This window comes from Lactuca saligna, chromosome 3 (assembly GCF_052625555.1).
Source record: "Lactuca saligna cultivar CGN05327 chromosome 3, ASM5262555v1, whole genome shotgun sequence".
Classification (NCBI taxonomy): Eukaryota; Viridiplantae; Streptophyta; class Magnoliopsida; order Asterales; family Asteraceae; genus Lactuca; species Lactuca saligna.
In genome coordinates this window covers 177,282,242-177,304,472 of record NC_136419.1, presented here as the reverse complement: position 1 = coordinate 177,304,472, position 22,231 = coordinate 177,282,242, and the positions used below count along the sequence as shown (strand labels likewise).

The window sequence follows — 22,231 nt, the reverse complement described above, 5'->3', positions numbered from 1 at the left end:
CAACTTACCGCTTTTGCAAGTCCTTGCATGCAAACAATGTTGAACATTGATATAATAATCGCTCATCCTGCTAGATTTGTATGGAAACCAATTGATCATATTACGTCATGAATCATCACTCAAATTTTCTCATAACCACATCATTGCATAGATTATCAAATTACGAAAGTACATGTCTTAGAACACACCATCTTTTTCATGACTTTTTCATCCTACGATCACTTTGGGTAACAAAGATTCCTTGACCATACGTTGAAGAAATCACACCAACAAGCAATGGTAGTTGTAATGTCACGAACGAAGCAATTGGCAGACATGTTAATGTGGCTATCGGGATCATTAACCATGCCTTTTCTTGTCCAAACATAAGATACAATGTTGCACTAAAAGCTACCATCATCGAGGTTACCGACAAGAACAACATCCCAAGGCCAAGTATTAATCTTGTAGGCAACTTATACAGAAAATCCTCCTCTCGATAACGTGTTGTGAGAATGGATAGAAACAACAACAACGAAGTGGTGGACGCAAATAATGATATTGCATCCGAAACTGCAAATACAACGAAACTGAGTTTTATTTCATAAATTGCTTTGCCAGTGTCACCATCATTTCCACCAGGCACAGTAATCTCTGCTGCAAAAACTATCGTAATTATAAGTGCAGCTACAATTGTGTATGAATCCGCTGTCTTCTTCATCCACTCTTCGCCTTCTTTTCTCAACTCCTTGTGTTCTTCTCTAAACACCATAATTGGTGTCTCTTCCTTTTTGGTTTTTTGATCCTTGTACTTCGGTTTCACAAAGTTTCCCACTTCCTATACGTTAACTAACATTAAAGAAAACAAAGATATATAAACTAAAAAAGTTCATCAATACACCAAAAATATGTTCACCTCAAACCATTGTAACTCCCTTTGCATTTGTAGAGCTGCTCCAGAAACCAGATTGAGTTTGTGTACTGGTGCCAATTTTGCAGCCAAGTGTAATAGATTATTATCATCTTTGTCTCGACGTTGTTGATGTGCATATTTGTCATAAGAGAGATGACATAGTAGAAAATTGTAAACCTTTTCAGAGCGGTTTCTTATTGCAACTTGAATAAGGCTATAACCATCGATCTTGGTCCAAATTGCGTATGGAAAAGATTTGATGATCTCTTCTATTACTTCTGGAGTATCATTATTCACTGCAAACTTCATTGCATCACAATACTGTTTGCAAATTTCACTTTCGGTAGTAATTGTACAAACTTCTTGACATATACGCTTCAGCACGACAAGAGCTTCATTATGTTTTGCTTTTTCCTCCAGGAGGTGCTTGATGTGTGGAACTGCAGTTAATTTGATGTAAACAAACCATTTAATTGTCAACTATGAATGAAATATTGGTAGGAAGAGAATAACTTGTCTTCTTATTTACTAGGTAACTTTTAAAGAAATTGGCAATGATGGTAGCTCGATTCTGAAAAGTAAATGCTTACAAGGCTGACGTTGTTTTACAAGATACATTATTGGAAGGATCATGATAACAATAGCAAAAAAGATTTCGAAGTAAAAGGACATGATGATAATGATATGTGTTCGGTGTAGATCGAATTTGAACTATGAAACTTTGCTAGAAGATAAAGATAAAAAGGTCTTTAAAGAAGATATACAAACAAACTGATCATATGGGCATACATCAGATGTTTTTAGTGAGTCGAATTAGAGAGATTACATTTGATATATACTTAAGGTTTTAGCAGTTCTCTCTCCAAGATGTTGGGGCCAAATATTACTACTTTGACATTTTATTAGTGAGCTTTATAGCAAAAAACATTTGTGAAGTTTGTCATGATCCTCCAGTAGTATTTTTAAACGAGATAAAATTAGACTTTGTAATTAAGCGAAATCGGGAATAATTGTAAGATTCAAAGTCTATAATTCTGCCGATTCTTTGACATTTAGAGGTTAATTATATATAATACATGATTCGACTAATGAGAGACAAGCAATTATCGTCTTTTTTGTAACCAATGTGGTGAAACTCTATTAGTACCTAACTCTGACAATAGTATAGGTTAGATTCTACTAATAATATGTTTGAAAGCATGTTACAACAAAAAATATGTTTACCGTAAATTTAAATATAGCCAAAACAAAAAAAAAATATTAGTTGAAAATTAAATATATTTTAAAAGTTATTTCACTGTTATACAACTAAATATGGTCAACCAAATCATTTAATAGTTGATCATATGAGGAGGGCATGGGAATATAGTAACCGTGATGCAAATTACAAAGAATATAATAGTTTAATGAAAGTTGCTAGTAGATGCCAACGAACTTCAACCTTGAGTAGCAAATTGAGAAATTATAACATCAAGTGTTAAGCCCGTTTTACCATCAAGGGATTTAAAATCCCTGATTTTATTTATTTATTTATTTATTTTTATTATTATTATTTTTTTGATGGAGACAAAAGGAGCCGTAATTTATGATTTCAACCTCCTTGCCCACTAGATTACTAGCCCTTCAAGCCTTTCGAATAACTTGAGAATCTGTTTTTCTCTTAGCGACAAGGTTACATCATAACGAAGATCAAGACTAAGCAATAAATATATGGAAATATATGTTTGTTTGTAGGATTTACTTGAACAACGTTGAAATGATACAAAATTATGTTTCACTAAAGTACCACTTTTACTATCCGTCAATGTGTATATCCAAGAAGAAAAAGTTTCAGAAGGGATATGATCTCCAACGACCAAAGTAGAGGGTAACACTAAAGAATTATTGGACTAGATAAATTCCAATTTCATATAACAACCAATTTCGCTACTACATTAACTTTTTTGTAGTTTACCACCAAATGTAATAGAAGCGTTCATTTGGTTGGAGTTAAATTTGAATCTTAAAAAAAGCTATTTTTATAGGATATACCGAAACAATTTTTTAACGAACAAATCATACCCTAAAACCGTTATACCGATTATCCTTCTCCTACGAAAAAATGTGGTCTGGTTAAATCCGAAATTCGATCCCATAACAACTTATCCCAACCCAACCGAATTTAGGGATATTTAGCTGATTTTACCCAATGTTTGTGCACCTCCACTCATGGGTGGCACCTCTTATACTATAGTGATCAATGATCTCAATCAACTCCATCGTATAGTTGAAAACTATAAAACTATGAAAAAGCTCATCGTTTTTATTGTTGTGGTTTCAACATTTTAGTTTCAGAATTAAAAAAGGACGACCAATACATCCCATCCATCTACCCCATCCACCACCACCATTATCTACCACCACCACCATATATGATTTTGGAAACCTAGCTTTGTCGGCATCAAATTATCCAGAGGATTGTTTTCCATATATATATATATATATATATATATATATATATATATATATATATATATATATATATATATATATATATATATATATATATATATATACCACGATTACAAAATTAATTAAATTTTCATAAAAAAAAATTATAATTATTAATCAATTATTTTAAATAAATTTTTAATTAAAAGATATATCTAATTTTGTTGTTATTCTATCTTCAAATTTAACATATAATTAGAAAATGTAAGTTTAAATTTTAAACTGAGTTGTCTGATATATCTACATTACACATGACATAATATTAATAAGGAGTTGTATTAGAGTGACACTTGGCAAAAGAAAATTAAAACTATTCTTTTATTTAAATAGGGATATATATATATATATATATATATATATATATATATATATATATACACACATACACACATACATACATACACACACACACAGACACGATAAGCGATGTTTTTCGGGTAATAGTTGGTTTTATGATGAGCTAAACCTCATCGTGGGTGTAACACCCTCTCTTTTTTCTTTTGAAAATCTTAAATTTTTACTTATAAAATAAATAAATAAATAAAGTGACTAGGTTAATATTATTAAATTAGTCACATTTGAAATATTAAAGAAAAGATATGAAAGTTGATAACTTATTAGACTTATAATAGAAATTTTGAATTAAGGACTAGAAATGTCAAATAAACCAAACTTTTCATAACAAGCTTTGACCTAGTTAAGTACTTAAATGTTATAGAGTTGGTAGAGTATGGAAAAATTATAAAAAAAAAAAAATGGAAGTTTAGTTAGAGTTTTAACAAATGGTGTTAACTTTTAGAAGCTAGAAACTACAAGAATTTATTTTGCCAATTAGATGTAGATTAATAATAACTAGCTTATCACTTCTTTATTTGAGTTGAGATAAAAGATGGAAGGAAAATTATTCCATGGAAATTTGAGAGAATCGTGGAGAGGTTGTAGTGGTACTTGAATGTGATTGCATAAAGAGAGTCATGGAGTGAGTTGTGGTGCTTATAAATGTATTATATCTTCTATTACATCTATAAATTTCTAGTTAGGGTTTCGTATACATACTTAATCCGAATTTTTACGTATACTCAATGATTTATATGTGTGTTTGATGCTAGAAATTATTTTTAGAACATCAAGCAATCACCATCTCATCCTAGAAATGGTTGATCTCAACTTAAATGATGAATTTGTGTTTTAGAACCCTACCTTGATGGAAAAGTGACACTCACCATTATCTCATATATTAAACTATTTTATGATAATAAGATCAAATCTTTGTAATCTTGGTAAACCAATGGTGTGATTTTCATAATTGAATTCAAAATGTGATTTCATGTGTCTTTTAGATGTTTGTGAATGAAATTAATGATTCTACTTGTCATTTACCAGTAGAATCAAAACGTGAAGTTTAAAAATAAAACATATTTCAAAATGATTTGGAAAATGTTTAATGAAATCAAATAACTAAAATTTATATACGTTGAGAGTTTTCAATGTAATAAAGGATTTTGTTAAGTTCATAACGTCTAAAGTTTAATTTAAGCTTCTCAATCCCATGTATGAGCTTTGAATGACATTTTTTGGAATGGAATCATGAATCACTAGAGTAATTATGGTGTGTAAATTATATATAGTGGCATCCTAATTGATCATCAAGACTTGAGAAAAATGATCTAGATGTGTCATTGAGATGGTGCTGACTTAATTGTTAAGTAGGTTTTTGTTGCCTTCCTCTACACTTTTGAACTCATGGATACATTAGTTTATTACTTGGTTATGATATTAATGTTATGAAAAATAAAGGAGTTTTAAATGAAAGGAGTTAGAGTTATATAATCAATAATAACTATTTATTGAGTTTATGAAGAATTGGAAGTCATTAGAGAAAAGTACATAGCCTAATGAGAAATTTAGCTAATATGTGTGTAGAGTGTGTACTGATTTTTTCAGCTTCTAACTAGTGTTTGGCTCACTTTTTTTTTTTTTTAACTTCTAATCGCTTCCATTACTTCTATATACGTGTTTTGTGTTGTTTTTGTTCTAAATGATTTATATGAGTAGGTAAGTGTATATGCATACACAAATGAACGATTTTTTTTTTGGCAACCTCTTCCAACGATTCTTTTAGACACTAGAAGAGGCTCTCAATGGCCACGTATAAAAACACAAATGCATATTTATATGGATACGTGCATATAAACATTCGTTGTACGCATATAAAGAAAAAAGTTTGAATCTTATACACACACCATAAGGTAAATTTTTGTGTGTTTTTTTTAACTCAACTCTCTATATACACACATATATTTTTTAGTTTGTTCTTGTTTGTGTTTTGAGAGATTTTACTTATTTGAGAAGCATTTTTGTTTTGCAAACTATTTGACATCCTAACTGTATGTAGGATGAGAGACCTTGGTTGTCATTCATTAATCCACATTAGATTCAACTTTGTAGTTGAATGGTTAAATTTCTTGACAATCATAAACACGTGCAAGTGAGGCTCATTATCCTTTGTGTGGTGTATTTATTATTCTTAGCATGTCACCTAGTTGATAGTTATTAGGCATTGATATGGTTTCAGTTGAGATATTCTTCTATATTTAGTAATGATTCCACTATGCATAATTCGATGCAACCATGTTTGTCCCTTTTTAACCATCAGTGTGTTTTGGACCATTCATAGTGACTTGATGATGTGGGTCCTAGTGTGGAGGATCGGGCCCTTTTGTTCCTAGAGGCTCATGAGCGCGTGATTAAAGGGGCTTCACAGAAATGATCATAACTTTGGCTACAGGGCTCCAATAGGGACTTACCCACTTTTGAGTATGAAATTCACTTTCTAAATGGAGTTATAGACACTTTTGTGCTTTTTTTTCATAATTTCTGGGTTTCGTTTTTTGGTTTGTATATGACCCATGGTTGTTTTGATGCCTATTTTAAATATGCTCCTTATTTATGTATGACTGATGTAATTTGGATGATCATTTAACAGTTTTATGAACTTCCAATTTTCTGCTAAAATTATGTGTGTTGAACCAAATTTGAAGCCAAAATCATGATATTCGTAAAATCAACGTGGTTTGAAAGAGATTTTAATGGGTATTCTATTAGAACCAACATGTTCACTCTTATTTATCTTTGTTCCATTTTGCACACGACATCACTTGATTATTGGAATAAATGCATATTGCATTATTATTATTATTATTATTATTATTATTATTATTATTATTATTATTATTGTTAATGTTGTTGTTGTTGTTTTTGTTGTTGTTGTTGTTGTTGTTATTATTATTATTATTATTATTATTATTATTATTATTATTATTATTATTATTATTATTATTATTATTATTATTACATGTTGTTAGATTTATTTCAATTTGCTACATTGAATATGTTAGAAGTTTGTTGGTCTTATTTAGCTAACGATTGTTGGATTAGTTGTTCATGTTGGATTTTATTTAGTTTTGGATTAATAAACCCTTTGTTATTGCGTTTTGGGTTCATATACCCTTTGTTTTGAATTTGGTTCTATAGTACCCTTCATTTTGGTTTATTAAAACCTTTGGTAGTTTTGTTAGGTTTAAATTGATTTTGAAGATCTAATTCCACCGAGTGATTTCTATCATCACTTACTAAAAAATAAATCAACTAATTGTATTCTCACTAGACATTCTATTTCCTAACTTGTTTTGACATACGATCAAATTGAAGACTTAGAGATCATGAGTAGAACTGAGAGAGGAAACGAAGAAGGCCATGTTTTGGGTTGTTTCACTTAACCGAGTATGTGTTAATTGATCATTATTCTCTATTTTAAACTAACTTAAATATTTTTTCAAATTAGGACCATTTACTTTCCATATTTTAAAACTATGAATCTATTTTGACCTAAAATCAAATGATTTTAAAAGGTACTTTTAAATTACCCTAGCGAGGGGCGTTTAAATTGATATCATAACATGAGTTTAAGTCAACTATGTATAACATGGTTCTTAAAATTAAACAGTAGTGCTCTTGGAAGATTCAGAAGTTTAAGTACTTGGCCTTTGGATGTGATATCTTACTGTATAAGTTTCTCAAAAATGGTAAAAACTAGGAGTTGTGCCCTAATGGTGGAGGAGAATGAAGTTGCTGAAATTGTTGAATTACAATCCAACCAAACTACATAGGCCAAAATTCTGAAATTGATGGTTGGGATGCTAAATAAGCTAGAAAAGAAAATGGTTGGGAAGTTTCAAGAGATGTCGGAAGGACTATAGATTCAATTCTAAAGTGAACTGCAAAGAATGATTGGTGAACACCATACCAATGTGGTTTGTGCAACCAGCCAAGATGTAGTGAGACGATGAGTATACAAAAATAGGATGAAATATAATAGATTTTGGTTTTTGTCAAACCCCATAACATAGTAGCAAAATGGATCAAGTCGCGACATTAATTCCTACTAGGTGTATGAAATAAATATAAACGAATGTGGAGATCAAAAAGTGTAATGAAAGCTGGTTACGAAGGGATTCCTACGAATGGAGGTTGTTGACTTTTATAATATTTTTTCACCTATTGCAAAATTGGTAATAGTTAGAACACTTATTGTTGTCGTAACTAAGAATGACCAAATTGTGCATCAACTTGATACTACTAATGCATTTTCACATGATGTCATTCAGGAAGATGTTTTACACGAAAATTCCAAATGTTTTTTCAAGAAAAGGAGAAAGCTTGTTTGCAGGTTACAAAAATCCCTATATGGAGTACGTCCGACATTTCACAAATGGTATCAGAAATTTACTTTAGCACTTAGAAGCTATTTAAAAAAACACATGTTTATGCATCCTTGTTCATATTTAAGAATAGGGATGTCTTCATTGCTTCTTTAATAAATGTTGATGATGTGATTATTGCTGGTAATAATGCTTCTAAATTATAAGAAGTCAAGTCATTTCTCGATCATCAGTTCAATATTAAAGATCTATGTGCTTTGAAATATTTGTTGTGCATATAAGTAGCACGGAGACTCGATGGAATTGTCCTTAATCAACGCAAATACATACTTTACATTCTAGAAGAGAGTGGCTTAAAGGTATGTCGTTCAAGCTCGTTTGTAATGGAACAAAACTTACAATTAAATTAAAGTACCGACAAAGCTAAAGTACATGCAATTCAATATTGACATATTGTTGGAATGTTACATTATCTTCAGGCCACTAGACTAGACATTACACAGTCAATTCAACATGTTGTTTGAAATAAATGTCCAATGTCATAACTAAATTGATATAACTTTGGGAATAATGACAACGTCCTTTTTGTATTGCCCTTAAATGCTAAAATATCTATAATGGATTAAGGATATTGAGATAATTAGTTAATTGATTTATTAAATGTTAATAAATTAATTAGAATTGATTAATATTTAATTAGAATTACTTAGGAATTAATTAGAATTAATCAGGAATTGATTAAAGGTGTAGACTAAATGTTAATTGTCCAAAAGTTGACCAAGATGAGCATTCTAGAAACCCTAAAGAGGGTGGATGATTTGGCGCTTCTAGGTGGCCTCTAGAATCAATCTTGTAATCAGATAAGAAACTGATTTGAATCTAGATTAAATCTGGTTATGTAATTGATTCAAATCTACTTTGCCTGCAAGTTACCTCAATTATATAAGGAACCCTCTGGTTTTTAAGATTATCGATCGAACCTTCCCCAAGGTTGAAAATTTTACATTTCTCTTTCCTCTCTCATCTCTCCTAAATATTTTAGGGTTTTAGTCTTTTGGGTGTAAGCCATTAGAGACACTCTGCTTTGGGTGCTAGACCTTCCAAGTGATTGCATGGAATTCGAGATATACAAAGTAGTCAATAGGAAATACGATTTTGTCATAAAGGTTAGTAATCATTTCCCTTTTTGCTAGTTCAAATGTTAGTTTTAAAAGTACGTTGCTATAACGTACAAACTTAGATCCTAGGGTACATGTACATTTAGGATGATTTTTGAATGTTTCCGCTGCCATAATCTAGTGTATAGTTGTATAGAAAACTCAACACATGCTTAGTCGGTTTGTAAAGAATCCATGACAACCTCATACGGAAGCCGGAGTTCGGGTTCTGCATTATCTAAAGGCTACCCGAGGACAAGGAATCTTAATTTTGAAGGAAGGGGGTCTTAATCTTATAGCCTATTGTGATGTTGCCTGGCCTAGGTGTGCATATTCATGAAATTCTCATTCATGATATTTACTTCTTTTTGGTGAAGCACCTATTTCATCGAAAACCAAGAAACAAATGGTTTCCTTAAGATCCTCAACTGAAGCGGACAAAACATTTCGAGATGTATTGTTATTTTGTTCGTGAACATGTTGAATCACAAGAAATAAAGCCTTTTGACGTTGATACGAAAGTACAATTGGCTAACATGTTTACTAAGGCATTAGGCTGGATCGCCTGTAGAAGCTACTTGACAAGTTGGGCACTCAGATTTACATGCTCCAACTTGAGGGGATCAAATGATTTTAGTCATTATCCTACTTTCTTTTTTCGTTAGTATTCATATCTAGCTATTTGTATTAATTTGGTTGTTATCTGTTTTTTGCTAAACCTAGTTAAACTTAGTTTGCTTAATGAAGGATTCAAGTTATCGATCCACAAAAGTTTATAAATTTCGTGACACCACTACAATATAAATTGGAAATAATACTTAAGAAGAGTGAACATATATACACAATGCAGACACAGATTTCACGAATTAATCATTATGCATCTTATCTATGCGGACCCTATCTCTAACACCATTTTCAGGTGGTGCCATGATGTGTTTTGCTGTAGACATGAGACGATAAGGGTACCCGAGAATGGAACTAATCTTTCAAAAAACTCTTCACATTTGCCTTTGTGAAAGACATTAATACTCAGAAATGAAGAAACTAATGCGCTTATTTAAGTGGAAACTAAAGAAAACCTTACCACGCAGTATTGCAGCTTTCCACATTTTGACATAAATCCTCATGATCACTACACATGAAAACAGAACTGGTTGTATATATGAAGTTAAATGGAGAAAAACTCAAGTAAACAAATAATGATAATTACGGCTGATTACTATTCATTTATTTTAAATAAACACTCAACCTCATTGGAATGTAAAGGTGGAATCCATATTAACGCTTAATTTATTTCAACTGAGATATGTTCGAAATGGTTCTAGTTTCATCCCAATTAATTGTGAATAGAAAAATAATGTATCTTCATTCCAAGAAGATAAAACTTCATTCAAAGAAGACAAATCAAAAGGTATTGTGCGCAAGTCTTAACAAGCCAAGATAGCATATCATGTTTGCTGAAACTTAATTTACAATATTTTACATTAGTTGATATTGGTTAATTTATATGGAGGTTTAATCACTTTTTCAGATAATTATGTCAAAATCATCTTAGATTGTCACCTGACACTTGTAATAAAAGAATGCCAGCATGTTGTTCTTGAAACATGATCATGTCAAAACGACTATTGTGTAAATCATATATATATATATATATATATATATATATATATATATATATATATATATATATATATATATATATATATATATATATATATATATATATATATATATATATATATATAATTAGACTTCCAAATCACAAACCAGAGTAGAAGCGGCTCTTCGTGTTTTTGGGATTCGTACTACAAGTCTCTTGGTTCTCAATATCTTGGATCATACTTTTATCATGTAAACAATTTTCCTCCCTTGGCAGATCTTCAAAACAAAGATTATTAGTTAGATGATGATCAATACTCATATAAAATAACCAATTCAATCCCGACCCACTTGCATGTTAAATAGATGATCCACAAATTTGATTGAATCTTAGACTTTACAAATAATCACTATCTATTTCATTGTATAACTCATTCACAACCACAAATCCAATCGACTCCTAATTCCACCTATGTCCCACATAGGATTTAGGATTTGAATCATCGGCCTAAAGGAGGGAGGACGCCTTTGGTATATGTCATAACTGATGCATCATAAATTACGACCAATATGACGCATGCATGTACACCAAATAAATGAATCAAGTATAAGTGAAGAAACATACAAGAATAAACAAGTCTTTGGTAGAAGTTATATCTGGTTCCACTATAATATAAGTCCCACTTTTTCCCAATAGACGTCAGTGGGAAAGTATCCTTGCTCTTTGTTCTGGCCATGTGTGGGTACTCCGTGATCAATTCATGTGAAACATCTGCAAGTAGAATTTTCAAGGCAAATAGAGATACATATATAAAAGAGGTGTGTATGAGGATATTCTAAGTTTCTTAATACTTGATTATAAGGAAAATGATTTACAAGCCAACGAAGTTTCCAAACTGTTCAAAAAAAACCCAACGAACTTAACATTTTATCTAAAAAGCCCAACTAAGTTACACTTTTCTGAAAGTCAAATAAGAGAAATAGATGACGTGACTTATTACCGTATCGGGAAAATGACTTACACCAACAACATTTCCAAAACGTTTAAAAAACTCAAATCATGTTTTGACTGTTCAAAAAAAACCCAATGAACTTAAACAAAACAAAATTGGGATTTTTTGGACGGTTTGGAACTTTGTTGGAGTTTTTAGACAAAAAGTTAAATTCACTGGATTTTTTTGAACAGACAAAACATGATCCGGATTTTTTGAATAGTTTGGAAACTCTCTTGGGCTTTTATATATGGGAAGAGGATATGTTTCTTCACAAAACTCACCCAAAAACCCTGAATCAATAGCATTAGTGAGAAGACGGGCACCATGTACCCCCTCAAAGGGACTGTGATATCCATCTTTTTGGGAGATCTCAATATATTGTTTGCATGCATCAAGCAAATATAGGAAAGTGGTTTTGTGAGAGTTAATGATTGCTTTATGAATTGGTAAGGAAGTAACATCCAAAATGAATAACAAATCTGGATTTTTCTTGGCCAACATCTTCGCAACCATGGTGTTATCAATCTTTGCAGCACGATGCAGTGGGTTGACTCTTTTGTTATTCACCATTTCTGGAAGCGACTCCGGGGTTATCTCCTTCAAGAGGTTCTCAACAAACTGTATATTTTCCGCCTTGTCCATTGCAATGTGGAGTGCGCTATCGCCATTAGAATTGAGTTTAGCAGTAAGTGCATCTCTGTCCTCCTTGAATATTTCTTCGGCTTTTCTCCAGTTGTTCTTGAATATTTCTTCGGCTTTTCTCCAGTTTATGAAGAAATTAGCAGGAATCAAAAAAGAATTTCGAACAATCTTCCCGACTTGAAGATTAATATTGGTGGCAAACCCTTTTTGATGGTGGTTCTGGTGTTAGTGATGCTATTGCTGGTGGTAGTGGTGGTGTTTCTGCTTGAAGAAGCCATTAGAGTGGAAACTAGCACTCGTTACACCTGCGTCAAGATGAGCTTATATATCACTTTAGACCTGAAAATACTTCTTTTGTCAAATTGTACTATAAATTAGGATGGGTCTTACGTAATGGATATTAAACTTATTATGTTGACATCACGTACGCCAACATGCGATTTTTCAATACCAAGAGGGCCAACTAATCCCATATGCAATAGCATTCTATACTCTTATTCATGAATTCACAATCTGAATCAGTGTAAAAATATTTAAATACGATGAGATTTAAGTTGTTTGTAATTGATAAATATTAAGTAATAGTAGTTAAATATAGAAGTTGAAATTGTTTTTGTCGTGATCTATGCCCACATGAGTTTATTCAATGACTGATCACTAAGGTCTACTAATCATATTCAATAGCATATTCCTACTTGACTAAAAAATATTATAATATATTTTTTTGGCTTACATTGTTTGCAAAAAATGCGACATTTTATTGATATGTATAATTTTCTATACAAAGGGATTGATGGTAATTCACAAAATAAAAAATGGAACCGACAAATTTCATGATTTAGAACTAGCAAGTTGTTTGATATATGAGAGATTACATAGGAGTTTAGCTAGATTTTATTAATCTACATTAATCCGTTGGATATTTGATGTAGCCCACTTATAGCCCAATTATATATATATATATATATATATATATATATATATATATATATATATATATATATATATATATATATATATATATATATATATATATATATATATATATATATATATATATATATATATATATATATATATAGGGAAAAGTGAATATACCCTTAAGGGTATATAAGCTTAGGTACCCAAACACACCATAATACATCATTTTGTTTGATATATTCATTATAATGTTCTTGAACTTCAATGTTAACTTGATTTACTTTTAAGATATTCAAAATTTCACTACTATATTTCTCTTACATCACATCTTTTTGCTAAACACATACTAGGCTATATATATTGTAGTTGAAAATGAAATTATGTAAGAGGAAGATAAATGTGTAATTTATAAAATTTTTGGAAGTAAATCAAGTTAGAAGTTAAAATATAAGTGGGGGAGATTTGTAGCACCTGGTTCTTGGTACATATTCTTTGTAATTAATCTTTAAATATTTGCATTTTTGGCCTTGGACTCGGCGAGTTGAAGAACCAACTCGCCGAGTAGAAGAGGGATAAGACGCGGGACTTAATTGATGGACTCAGCGAGTCGGGTCCCGGACTCGGCGAGTAGGTACTGTTCGGATAAAAACCCTAATTCGAGGGTTTGCACCCCATTTAAGCAATGTTATGATGGTCATATTGTCCTTTATGCTCCCCAAAACACTTCTCATTGAAACCCTAGCCATTTGTGCTTTGTTGAGGCCATTTTGGTGTTCTTGTGTGGTTGTTAAGCTTGGAAAGAAGGAAGGAGCTTGGAACTTGAATTGGGACCAGTAGATCCAAGGATTTTACTTCATTTTCAGCAGCTTCAAGGTATAATGCCCCTGTCTTGAATCATCTATGCATTTATTCATATTTAACTTGGGATCTCTTTGGATTTCTAAGTCATATTTCGGATTTGGAAGTGTTGAGTGGGTTTTGACTTCAGATCTGGACCTTAAGAGGGGTCTTATGGAATAAAGGTGCCAACTTTAGGGCCATGAGAGCTCCATGCACATTGTAGGATACTTTATATGGATTGTTGAGCTAAAAAAACCCCATGCATGTGCATCAAGTTTGGAACTTTACGTATAAAGTGAAAATTACGAGGCCAGATCTATGGTTTTGATGTGTTAGATCTCATTTAAATCGACTGCATGGATTTGGTCAAGATTGGACTCAGCGAGTCCGTTCTTGGGACTCGGCGAGTCCAAGGCATAAAGTGCCATATCTGTTAAGGGTCTAAAGAACTTAACTGGGTGTTAGAAGGACTAAAGAAGGTCAGAAAGGGTGACCCAATGTTCTGGACTAAGCCATTGTTCTGGATATTCATGGGACTCGGCAAGTGCATGATCAGACTCGGCAAGTCCAAGACAATCTTCTTGTGGATAAAGATGAACTCGAAGAGTTGTTCATACATCTCGGCGAGTCAAGTACAGGACATGTTTATCAGTTGACGATGAACTTGACGAGTTGTTCATACAACTCGGCGAGTCGGATGAAGATTCAGTTGATGTCCATTTAGAAGCAAAACTCATTGAGTCATCGCCTAACTCGACGAGTAGAGACGAGTGTAAGAACAAATGGAAGGATAGGGACTCAGCGAGTTGGCGAGTCAGGTCAACTGGTAGTTGACTTTGACTTTGACTTGGTGGGGGTAAAATGGTCATTTTACCCTAAGGACAGTTAGCAGTGTTTGGTGGACTATTTTTGGGGAATTACAGCCGGAGGATTTTCGGAGTAGCAGTAGCAGATAGACAGTTCCCGCGCAGATCAGCAGCTACTTCGAGGTGAGTGACCTTCCAGTAGTGGTGGGTCTACGACCACAATGCCGGCCCATTAGTAGGAGTTGTATGATTAGATGATTGTCTATGTTATGTTCATCTAGGTTTGCTACTACCTGATATGTTTACGTGCTAGTATGATATGATGCTATGTGCTAGTGACAGTAGGGGAGATAGTCCCCAGTATCCGGTCGAGAAGACCGAAGGGGAGACCAGCACCCAGATATGCTAGTCAGCATCCGGTTGAGAGGACCGAAGGGGGGACCAGCAACCAGATATGCTAGTCAGCATCCGGTCGAGAGGACCGAAGGGGTAGGTCGGGCACCTAGATATGCCTGACAATATATGTGTGTTATGTGGTTGTATGGTATGTGCTACGATGGGGGAACTCACCAAGCTTCGTGCTTACAGTTTTCAGTTTTCCGCTTTCAGGTACCTCTTCATCGAAGGGGAAGGAGATGGCGCGGTAGCGGCACATCACTCGTCCTCTCTACATGAGGACCGCCCCTAGACTTGTGATAGATGCATCACAGAATACCATAAAATGTTCAACCCCCTCTGGGAGTGTCAAGACTGGTGCCTCACACAAACGCTGACAGAGGGTCTCAAATGCCCTCTGCTGCTCGGGGCCCCACCGAAAATGCACCCCTTTCCTCGTCAGATGAGTAAGGGGTACTGCAATCTTGGAGAAATCTCGAATAAATCTCCGGTAGTATCCTGCTAATCCCAGGGAGCTCCTAATATCCGAGGGTGATTTCAAAACCTCCCACTGCATAACCGCCTCAATTTTGGCCGGATCGACCAAAATCCCCTCCTGGTTAACGAGATGTCTGAGGAACTGGACCTCTCGTAACCAAAACTCACACTTCGAGAACTTGGCATATAGTCGTTCCCGCTGCAGTACTCCCAGCAGCTCTCGTAAATGCTCCTCATGCTGCTCTCGGGTCTTGGAATACACCAAGATATCATCTATAAACACTATGACCGAGCGGTCAAGCATCGGTCTACAGACCCGATTCACCAGATCCATAAATACTGCTGGCGCGTTGGTGAGCCCAAATGGCATCACCACGAACTTGTAATGTCCATAACGAGTTCGGAACGCGGTCTTCTCCACGTCTTCCTCTCTGACCCTGACCTGGTGATACCCAGATCTCAAATCTATCTTGGAAAACCAAGATGCACCCTGCAACTGATTGAAGAGATCGTCTATCCTTGGGAGTGGGTAAAAGTTCTTTACCGTTAGCTTGTTCAACACCCGGTAATCAATGCACATCCGGTGCGAACTGTCCTTCTTCCGGACAAAGAGATCGATGCTCCCCATGGAGAACTGCTAGGTTGGATGAATTGTATGCCCAACAGTTCCTGCAGCTGTGACGACAGCTCCTGCGTCTCTGGTGGCGCTAACCGGTACGGCGCCTTAGCGATAGGGGCCGCACCTAGCATCAGGTGGATCCTGAACTCGACCTGCCTCTCCGGAGGTATCCCTGGAAACTCCTTCGGAAACACATCTGCAAATTCCATGACCACTGGTACATCGGAAACCAATTTTTGGTCCCTGACTCGCGTATCTACCACGTACGCTAGATAACTCGTACATCCATGTTGAATGTACTACCGAGCCCTGGTAGCTGAACATAAACCCGGGCCTACTCCGGTGCCCTCACCATATATAATCAATTCTCCCCCACTTGGGGTTTGAACTACCACTCGTTGGCCCTCGCAATCAATCATAGCATCGAACTTACTGAGCCAATCCATGCCCACAATCATGCACACCTCCCTCATGGGAATCAGAATTAAGTCTATCGAAAAGAGACCCCAAAAATCTCCAAGTCACATCCTCGATAAACTCAAGAAGCAGAAACCCCGTTTTCGTTGGCGATAGATAATCGTAACAGACACTCCAACTCGCCCACCAGTATACTGAACTCCCTACTAAAAGACCAAGACACGAAGGACCAACTCGTCCCCGAGTCAAATAAGACCAAAGCGGACAAAGAGTTCAACAAAAACGTACCTAATCACAGGTACAACAGATAAGCATATAACAGATAAATAAAACAATATGAGGATAGAAACATATCAGCAACCACATCTGGTGCTGCTCTGGCCTCCTCAGCCGTAAGCTGGAAAGCATGGCCCTGAGCCTTCGGAGGCTCTGTCCTGACTGGTCACCCATCTGTGATCCTCAAGGTAGTCAGTGCTGCAGCCTGCACCGGCTTGGCGGAAACTAGTGGACAGTTGGCCTTCATGTGGCCGACCTGGTTGCAGTGATAACATAACCTCATACCCTAAACTGGGGCAGCCTGGCAACAATCCTTCGCGTAATGCCCCTCCTTGCCACACTTGTGGCACCCACTACTAGCCCGACATACACCAGAATGTCCCTTGCCACACTTCCCACAAGTGTGTCCCTGTTGACCCCCAGTCCTAGCATCGACAGTCTTAGGCCGCTTCGACGCCGGCTGTGACAGTACCGGGGTCGACCGCTGCTCCCTTAGTTGCAGCTCAATCTCTAACTCCCGCCGCCTGGCAGCCTCCTGCAACTCCAGAAGAATATCACATCGCTAGGTAGCAACAAACTACCAGATATCGGTTTTGAGCATACTCAGATAAAGGGTCATCTGAGATTGCTCGGAAGCAAACTCTGGGCAAAACATCGCCCGCTCAGTGAACATACGAGTAATCTCCGTCACCAACTCTCCATCCTGCCTCAAACTTAGAAACTCCTGTGCCAACCGTCCCGCTCGACTCTCGAAATGTAACGAGCGCGGAACATATCCCTGAACTGCTCCGAAGTAATAGCAGCTCTCTGATCATCAGTATAGGCCCCAGTCGCAAGTCTCCACCAGTCCTTGGCTCCAGCCCTAAGAAAGTTCAGAGCACACTTGACCTTTTGGTCAGTAGGACACGAGCAGGTGAAGAAACACCCCTCCACATCGGAAATCCATCTCATAGCCTTGATGGGATCCTATGTCCCATCAAAAGTAGGGGGCTTCCTGTTGTCGAAGTCCTCGTACTGAAAACCCCTACCAACTCCTCCTCCTTCCGTAGATACAACTGATGCAGCTGCTGTGGCGGATGTCTCTACGAGGGTTGCGTAGCGCTCATCAAAATACTCCACCATTGTGGTCTTAATCGACCCGAACATCTCTGGCAACTCGACCCGGAACAACGCAGCAACCTCATCATGCAGGATCGCTCGGATCCTGTCATCAATCTCATCTGGCCTCATCTGGCCAATTGTCTCGGGTGTTGTCAGCTCCCCCTGTTCGCCCTCTCCTGATCCTGATCCCGAACCGGATCCAGTCACAAAGCGCCTGGTTACCACCATTCTGAAAAATAACACAAGGCATCAGATAACTCATACAAATAACTAGGGACCAACCCCTGATAAAACCTTAGGGTTTGTGACTTCCATGTTACGCATATGGGTCATGTGCTTTCAGTAGTACGGGCCCATACTACTGTAGCACATGTTTCTTGGTACGTATTTTTTGTAATTAACTCTTTAAATATTTGCATTTTTGGCCTTGGACTCGACGAGTTGAATGACTAACTCGCCGAGTAGAAATGGGATAAGACGCGGGACTTAAGTGATGGACTCAGCGAGTCGGGTCCCGGACTCGGCGAGTAGGTACTGTTCGGACAAAAACCCTAATTCGAGGGTTTGCATCCTATTTAAGCAATGTTATGACGACCATATTGTCCCTTATGCTCCCCAAAACACTTCTCATTGAAACCCTAGCCGTTTGTGCTTTCTTGAGGCCATTTTTGGTGTTCTTGTGTGGTTGTTAAGCTTGGAAGGAAGGAAGAAGCTTGGAACTTGAGTTGGGACCAGTAGATCCAGGGATTTTATATCATTTTCAGCAGCTTCAAGGTATAATGCCCCTATCTTGAATCATCTATGTGTTTATTCATCTATAACTTGGGATCTCTTTGGATTTCTAAGTCATATTTCGGATTTGGAAGTGTTGAGTGGGTTTTAACTTCAGATCTGGACCTTAAGAGGGGTCTCATGGCATAAAGGTGCCAACTTTAGGGCCATGAGAGCTCCATGTACATTGTAGGACACTTTATATGGATTGTTGAGCTAAAAAAACCCATGCATGTGCATCAAGTTTGGAACTTTACGTATAAAGTGAACATTAGGAGGCCAGATCTATGGTTTTGATGTGTTAGATCTCATTAAATCGACTGCATGGAATTGGTCAAGATTGCACTCGGCGAGTCCGTTCTTGGGACTCGGCGAGTCCAAGGCATAAAGTCCCATATCTGTTAAGGGTCTAAAGAACTTAGTTGGGTGTTAGAAGGACTGAAGAAGGTCAGAAAGGGTGACCCAATGTTCTGAACTAAGCCATTGTTCTGGATATTCATGGGACTTGACGAGTGCATGAGCAGACTCGGTGAGTCCAAGGCAATCTTCTTGTGGATGAAGATGAACTCGACGAGTTGTTCATACAACTCGGCGAGTCAAGGACAGGACATGTTTATCAGTTGAAGATGAACTCGACAAGTTGTTCATACAACTCGGAGAGTCGGATGAAGATTCAATCGATGTCCATTTAGAAGGAAAACTCATCAAGTCATCGCCTAACTCGACGAGTAGAGACGATTCTAAGAACAAATGGAAGGATAGGGACTCGACAAGTTGGCGAGCCAACTCGGCGAGTCAGGTCAACTGGTAGTTGACTTTGACTTTGTCGGGGGTAAAATGGTCATTTTACCCTAAGGACAGTTAGTAGTGTTTGATTAACTGTTTTGTGGGAATTACAGCCGGAGGATTTCCGGAGCAGCAGCAGCAGATAGACAGTTCCCACGCAGATCAGCAACTACTTCGAGGTGAGTTACCTTCCAGTAGCGGTGGGTCTATGGCCACAATGCCGACCCATTAGTAGGAGTTGTATGATTAGATGATTGTATATATGATATTCATCTAGGTTTTCTACTACCTGATATGTTTACGTGCTAGTATGATATGATGCAATGTGCTAGTGACAGTAGGGGAGATAGTCCCCAGTATCCAGTCGAGATGATTGTATGGTATGTGGTACGATGGGGGAACTCATTAAGTTTCATGCTTACAGTTTTTAGTTTTGGTTTCAAGTACCTCTTCATCGAATGGGAAGGAGCTGGCCCGGTAGCGGTATATCATACATACACACTGTTTTCCGCTTTACGAACTTGTTCTGGGATTTGCACTCTAATGTTTGGTTGTTTTCATATTTTGGTTTCAGATACGATGTATGCTATGAAATGGCTTGATCAGACAATGTTTTATTTACAAATGTTTTCCAAAGTACTGATTTAAAAACGAAATTTTTGGACGTGAAATTTGGGTCGTTACAACTACCTTCCGTACCTACCCATATTTGTCCCAAGTATCATTAGAAAGCCCTAACGACACACATAATCACATCGAGTACTCAAACTTCACCCCTAAAAGAAGGCTAAGTGCCTCGAAGTTGGCGGACACCTCCCAAACAGCCTATCCATCCGTGAAACTTCCACCAACCCTGCAACACTACTGTATGCTAGCCATACATAACGCTCGACCCTATAGACTGTCAAATATTCAGTCCTACCCTAAGCTCCCAATCAAACAAGAACAGAACATAAGGCCAAATCATTCATTCTCAGGCTATAAGATCTTAGTTATGTATAACCGTGATGCCTACACTAGATAACTACAGTAATGATGTCGATTTCATATAAGAGAAACCCTAGGCTAACAGGCATCATGTAATCAGGAAATTTTACCAAGCAATTTTTGAAGATCCCTAGCCTAGTACTAGCATGTTGTTCTAACATATCACATAATCAAATAACTGTATGGTATTTTGGAGTCTACTTACTGGCTCTGGCTGATCAGACACTTCGCATCCTCATTTAATTATTTTGAAAATCATTTGAAAACCATTTTGAAAATCTTACCTTGATTTGAGACTAGATTCACACGAATATTCCTCCAATTCACTCAAACCAAGGCTCTGATACCAACTTGTTACACCTAAAAATTTCAAATCAATTTAAAGTTTTTATACATGTCAAGTTCATCAAACATTACAACTTTGTTTTCAAAATATTGGTTATCAGAGTTTTTCCCATAAACATAAATATAATAGGAGGAGCAGTACGATCACGCCTTCGCCTTGTCGCGATCCTTTGATGTACCTGAAACAATAAACTGAAACTGTAAGCCCGAAAGCTTAGTGAGTTACCCCCAAATATTGATACACATACAGTCCACATAGTAATATCAACATTTGTTGGATAAGGTGTCTAAGTCCATAACTATTTCTGGTATGTACTTGACCCGACCCGGCATGGTCCATTTGGGTTGCATGGCACCATGCAATTGGATAGACTAAATGAGAGAAATAACGCTTGGAGATTATTAATATATTAAAAGTTCTAATATATTAATAATAATATTATTTGATTAGTTTGATCAAGAATTAATTTAGAATTAATTAAGTGATCAAAAGATAACTAATTAAATATATGGGTTGATTAAGTAAATCATCCATATCTTGTATAGTGGGCTAAAAGGCTCCATGGATCATCAAGTTGGGTTCCACCCATAGGATGCTCCATGGATGCTCCATGGGAGTTACAAACCCATGGGTCATGGAAATGAAGAGTCATGACACATTAGGGTTTAACCCTAGATGTGTCAACACTATATAAGTAATATGATCTCCTCCCAAATCGGTTACACACTAAAGAAATAGAGGGCTTGGCCGTTTTTGTGAAGTAAGTATTCTCTCATAAGTTCTTCCAAGAGCATTTGGTGTTGTGTGAAGCATTTGAGGCATCACACTTGGGCTGCTAGGCTCACAAGGTTTCAAGGAACACAAGCAACAACAAGGTAAGTTATTCTATCTATACTTTATGTTAAAATTGTTCCCCATGTATGCTAGATAGGAATATAACCTTGGAAATCAACTTTGCATGACAAATTAGACAAACATAAATCCAAGGT

General features: G+C 36.2%; 1 protein-coding gene across 1 annotated transcript; it reads right to left on the bottom strand.

Annotated features, from left to right (window-relative positions):
- Positions 1–191: 191 nt before the first annotated feature.
- On the bottom strand, positions 192–12,724 carry LOC145036200 (uncharacterized; the record flags this gene model as incomplete). Its single annotated transcript, XM_078984664.1, has 4 exons — positions 192–817; positions 896–1,332; positions 10,345–10,410; positions 12,139–12,724. Coding segments are annotated over 4 exons (1,710 nt in total), but the record flags the coding sequence as incomplete, so codon positions are not given.
- Between the last annotated feature and the right edge of the window lie 9,507 nt (positions 12,725–22,231).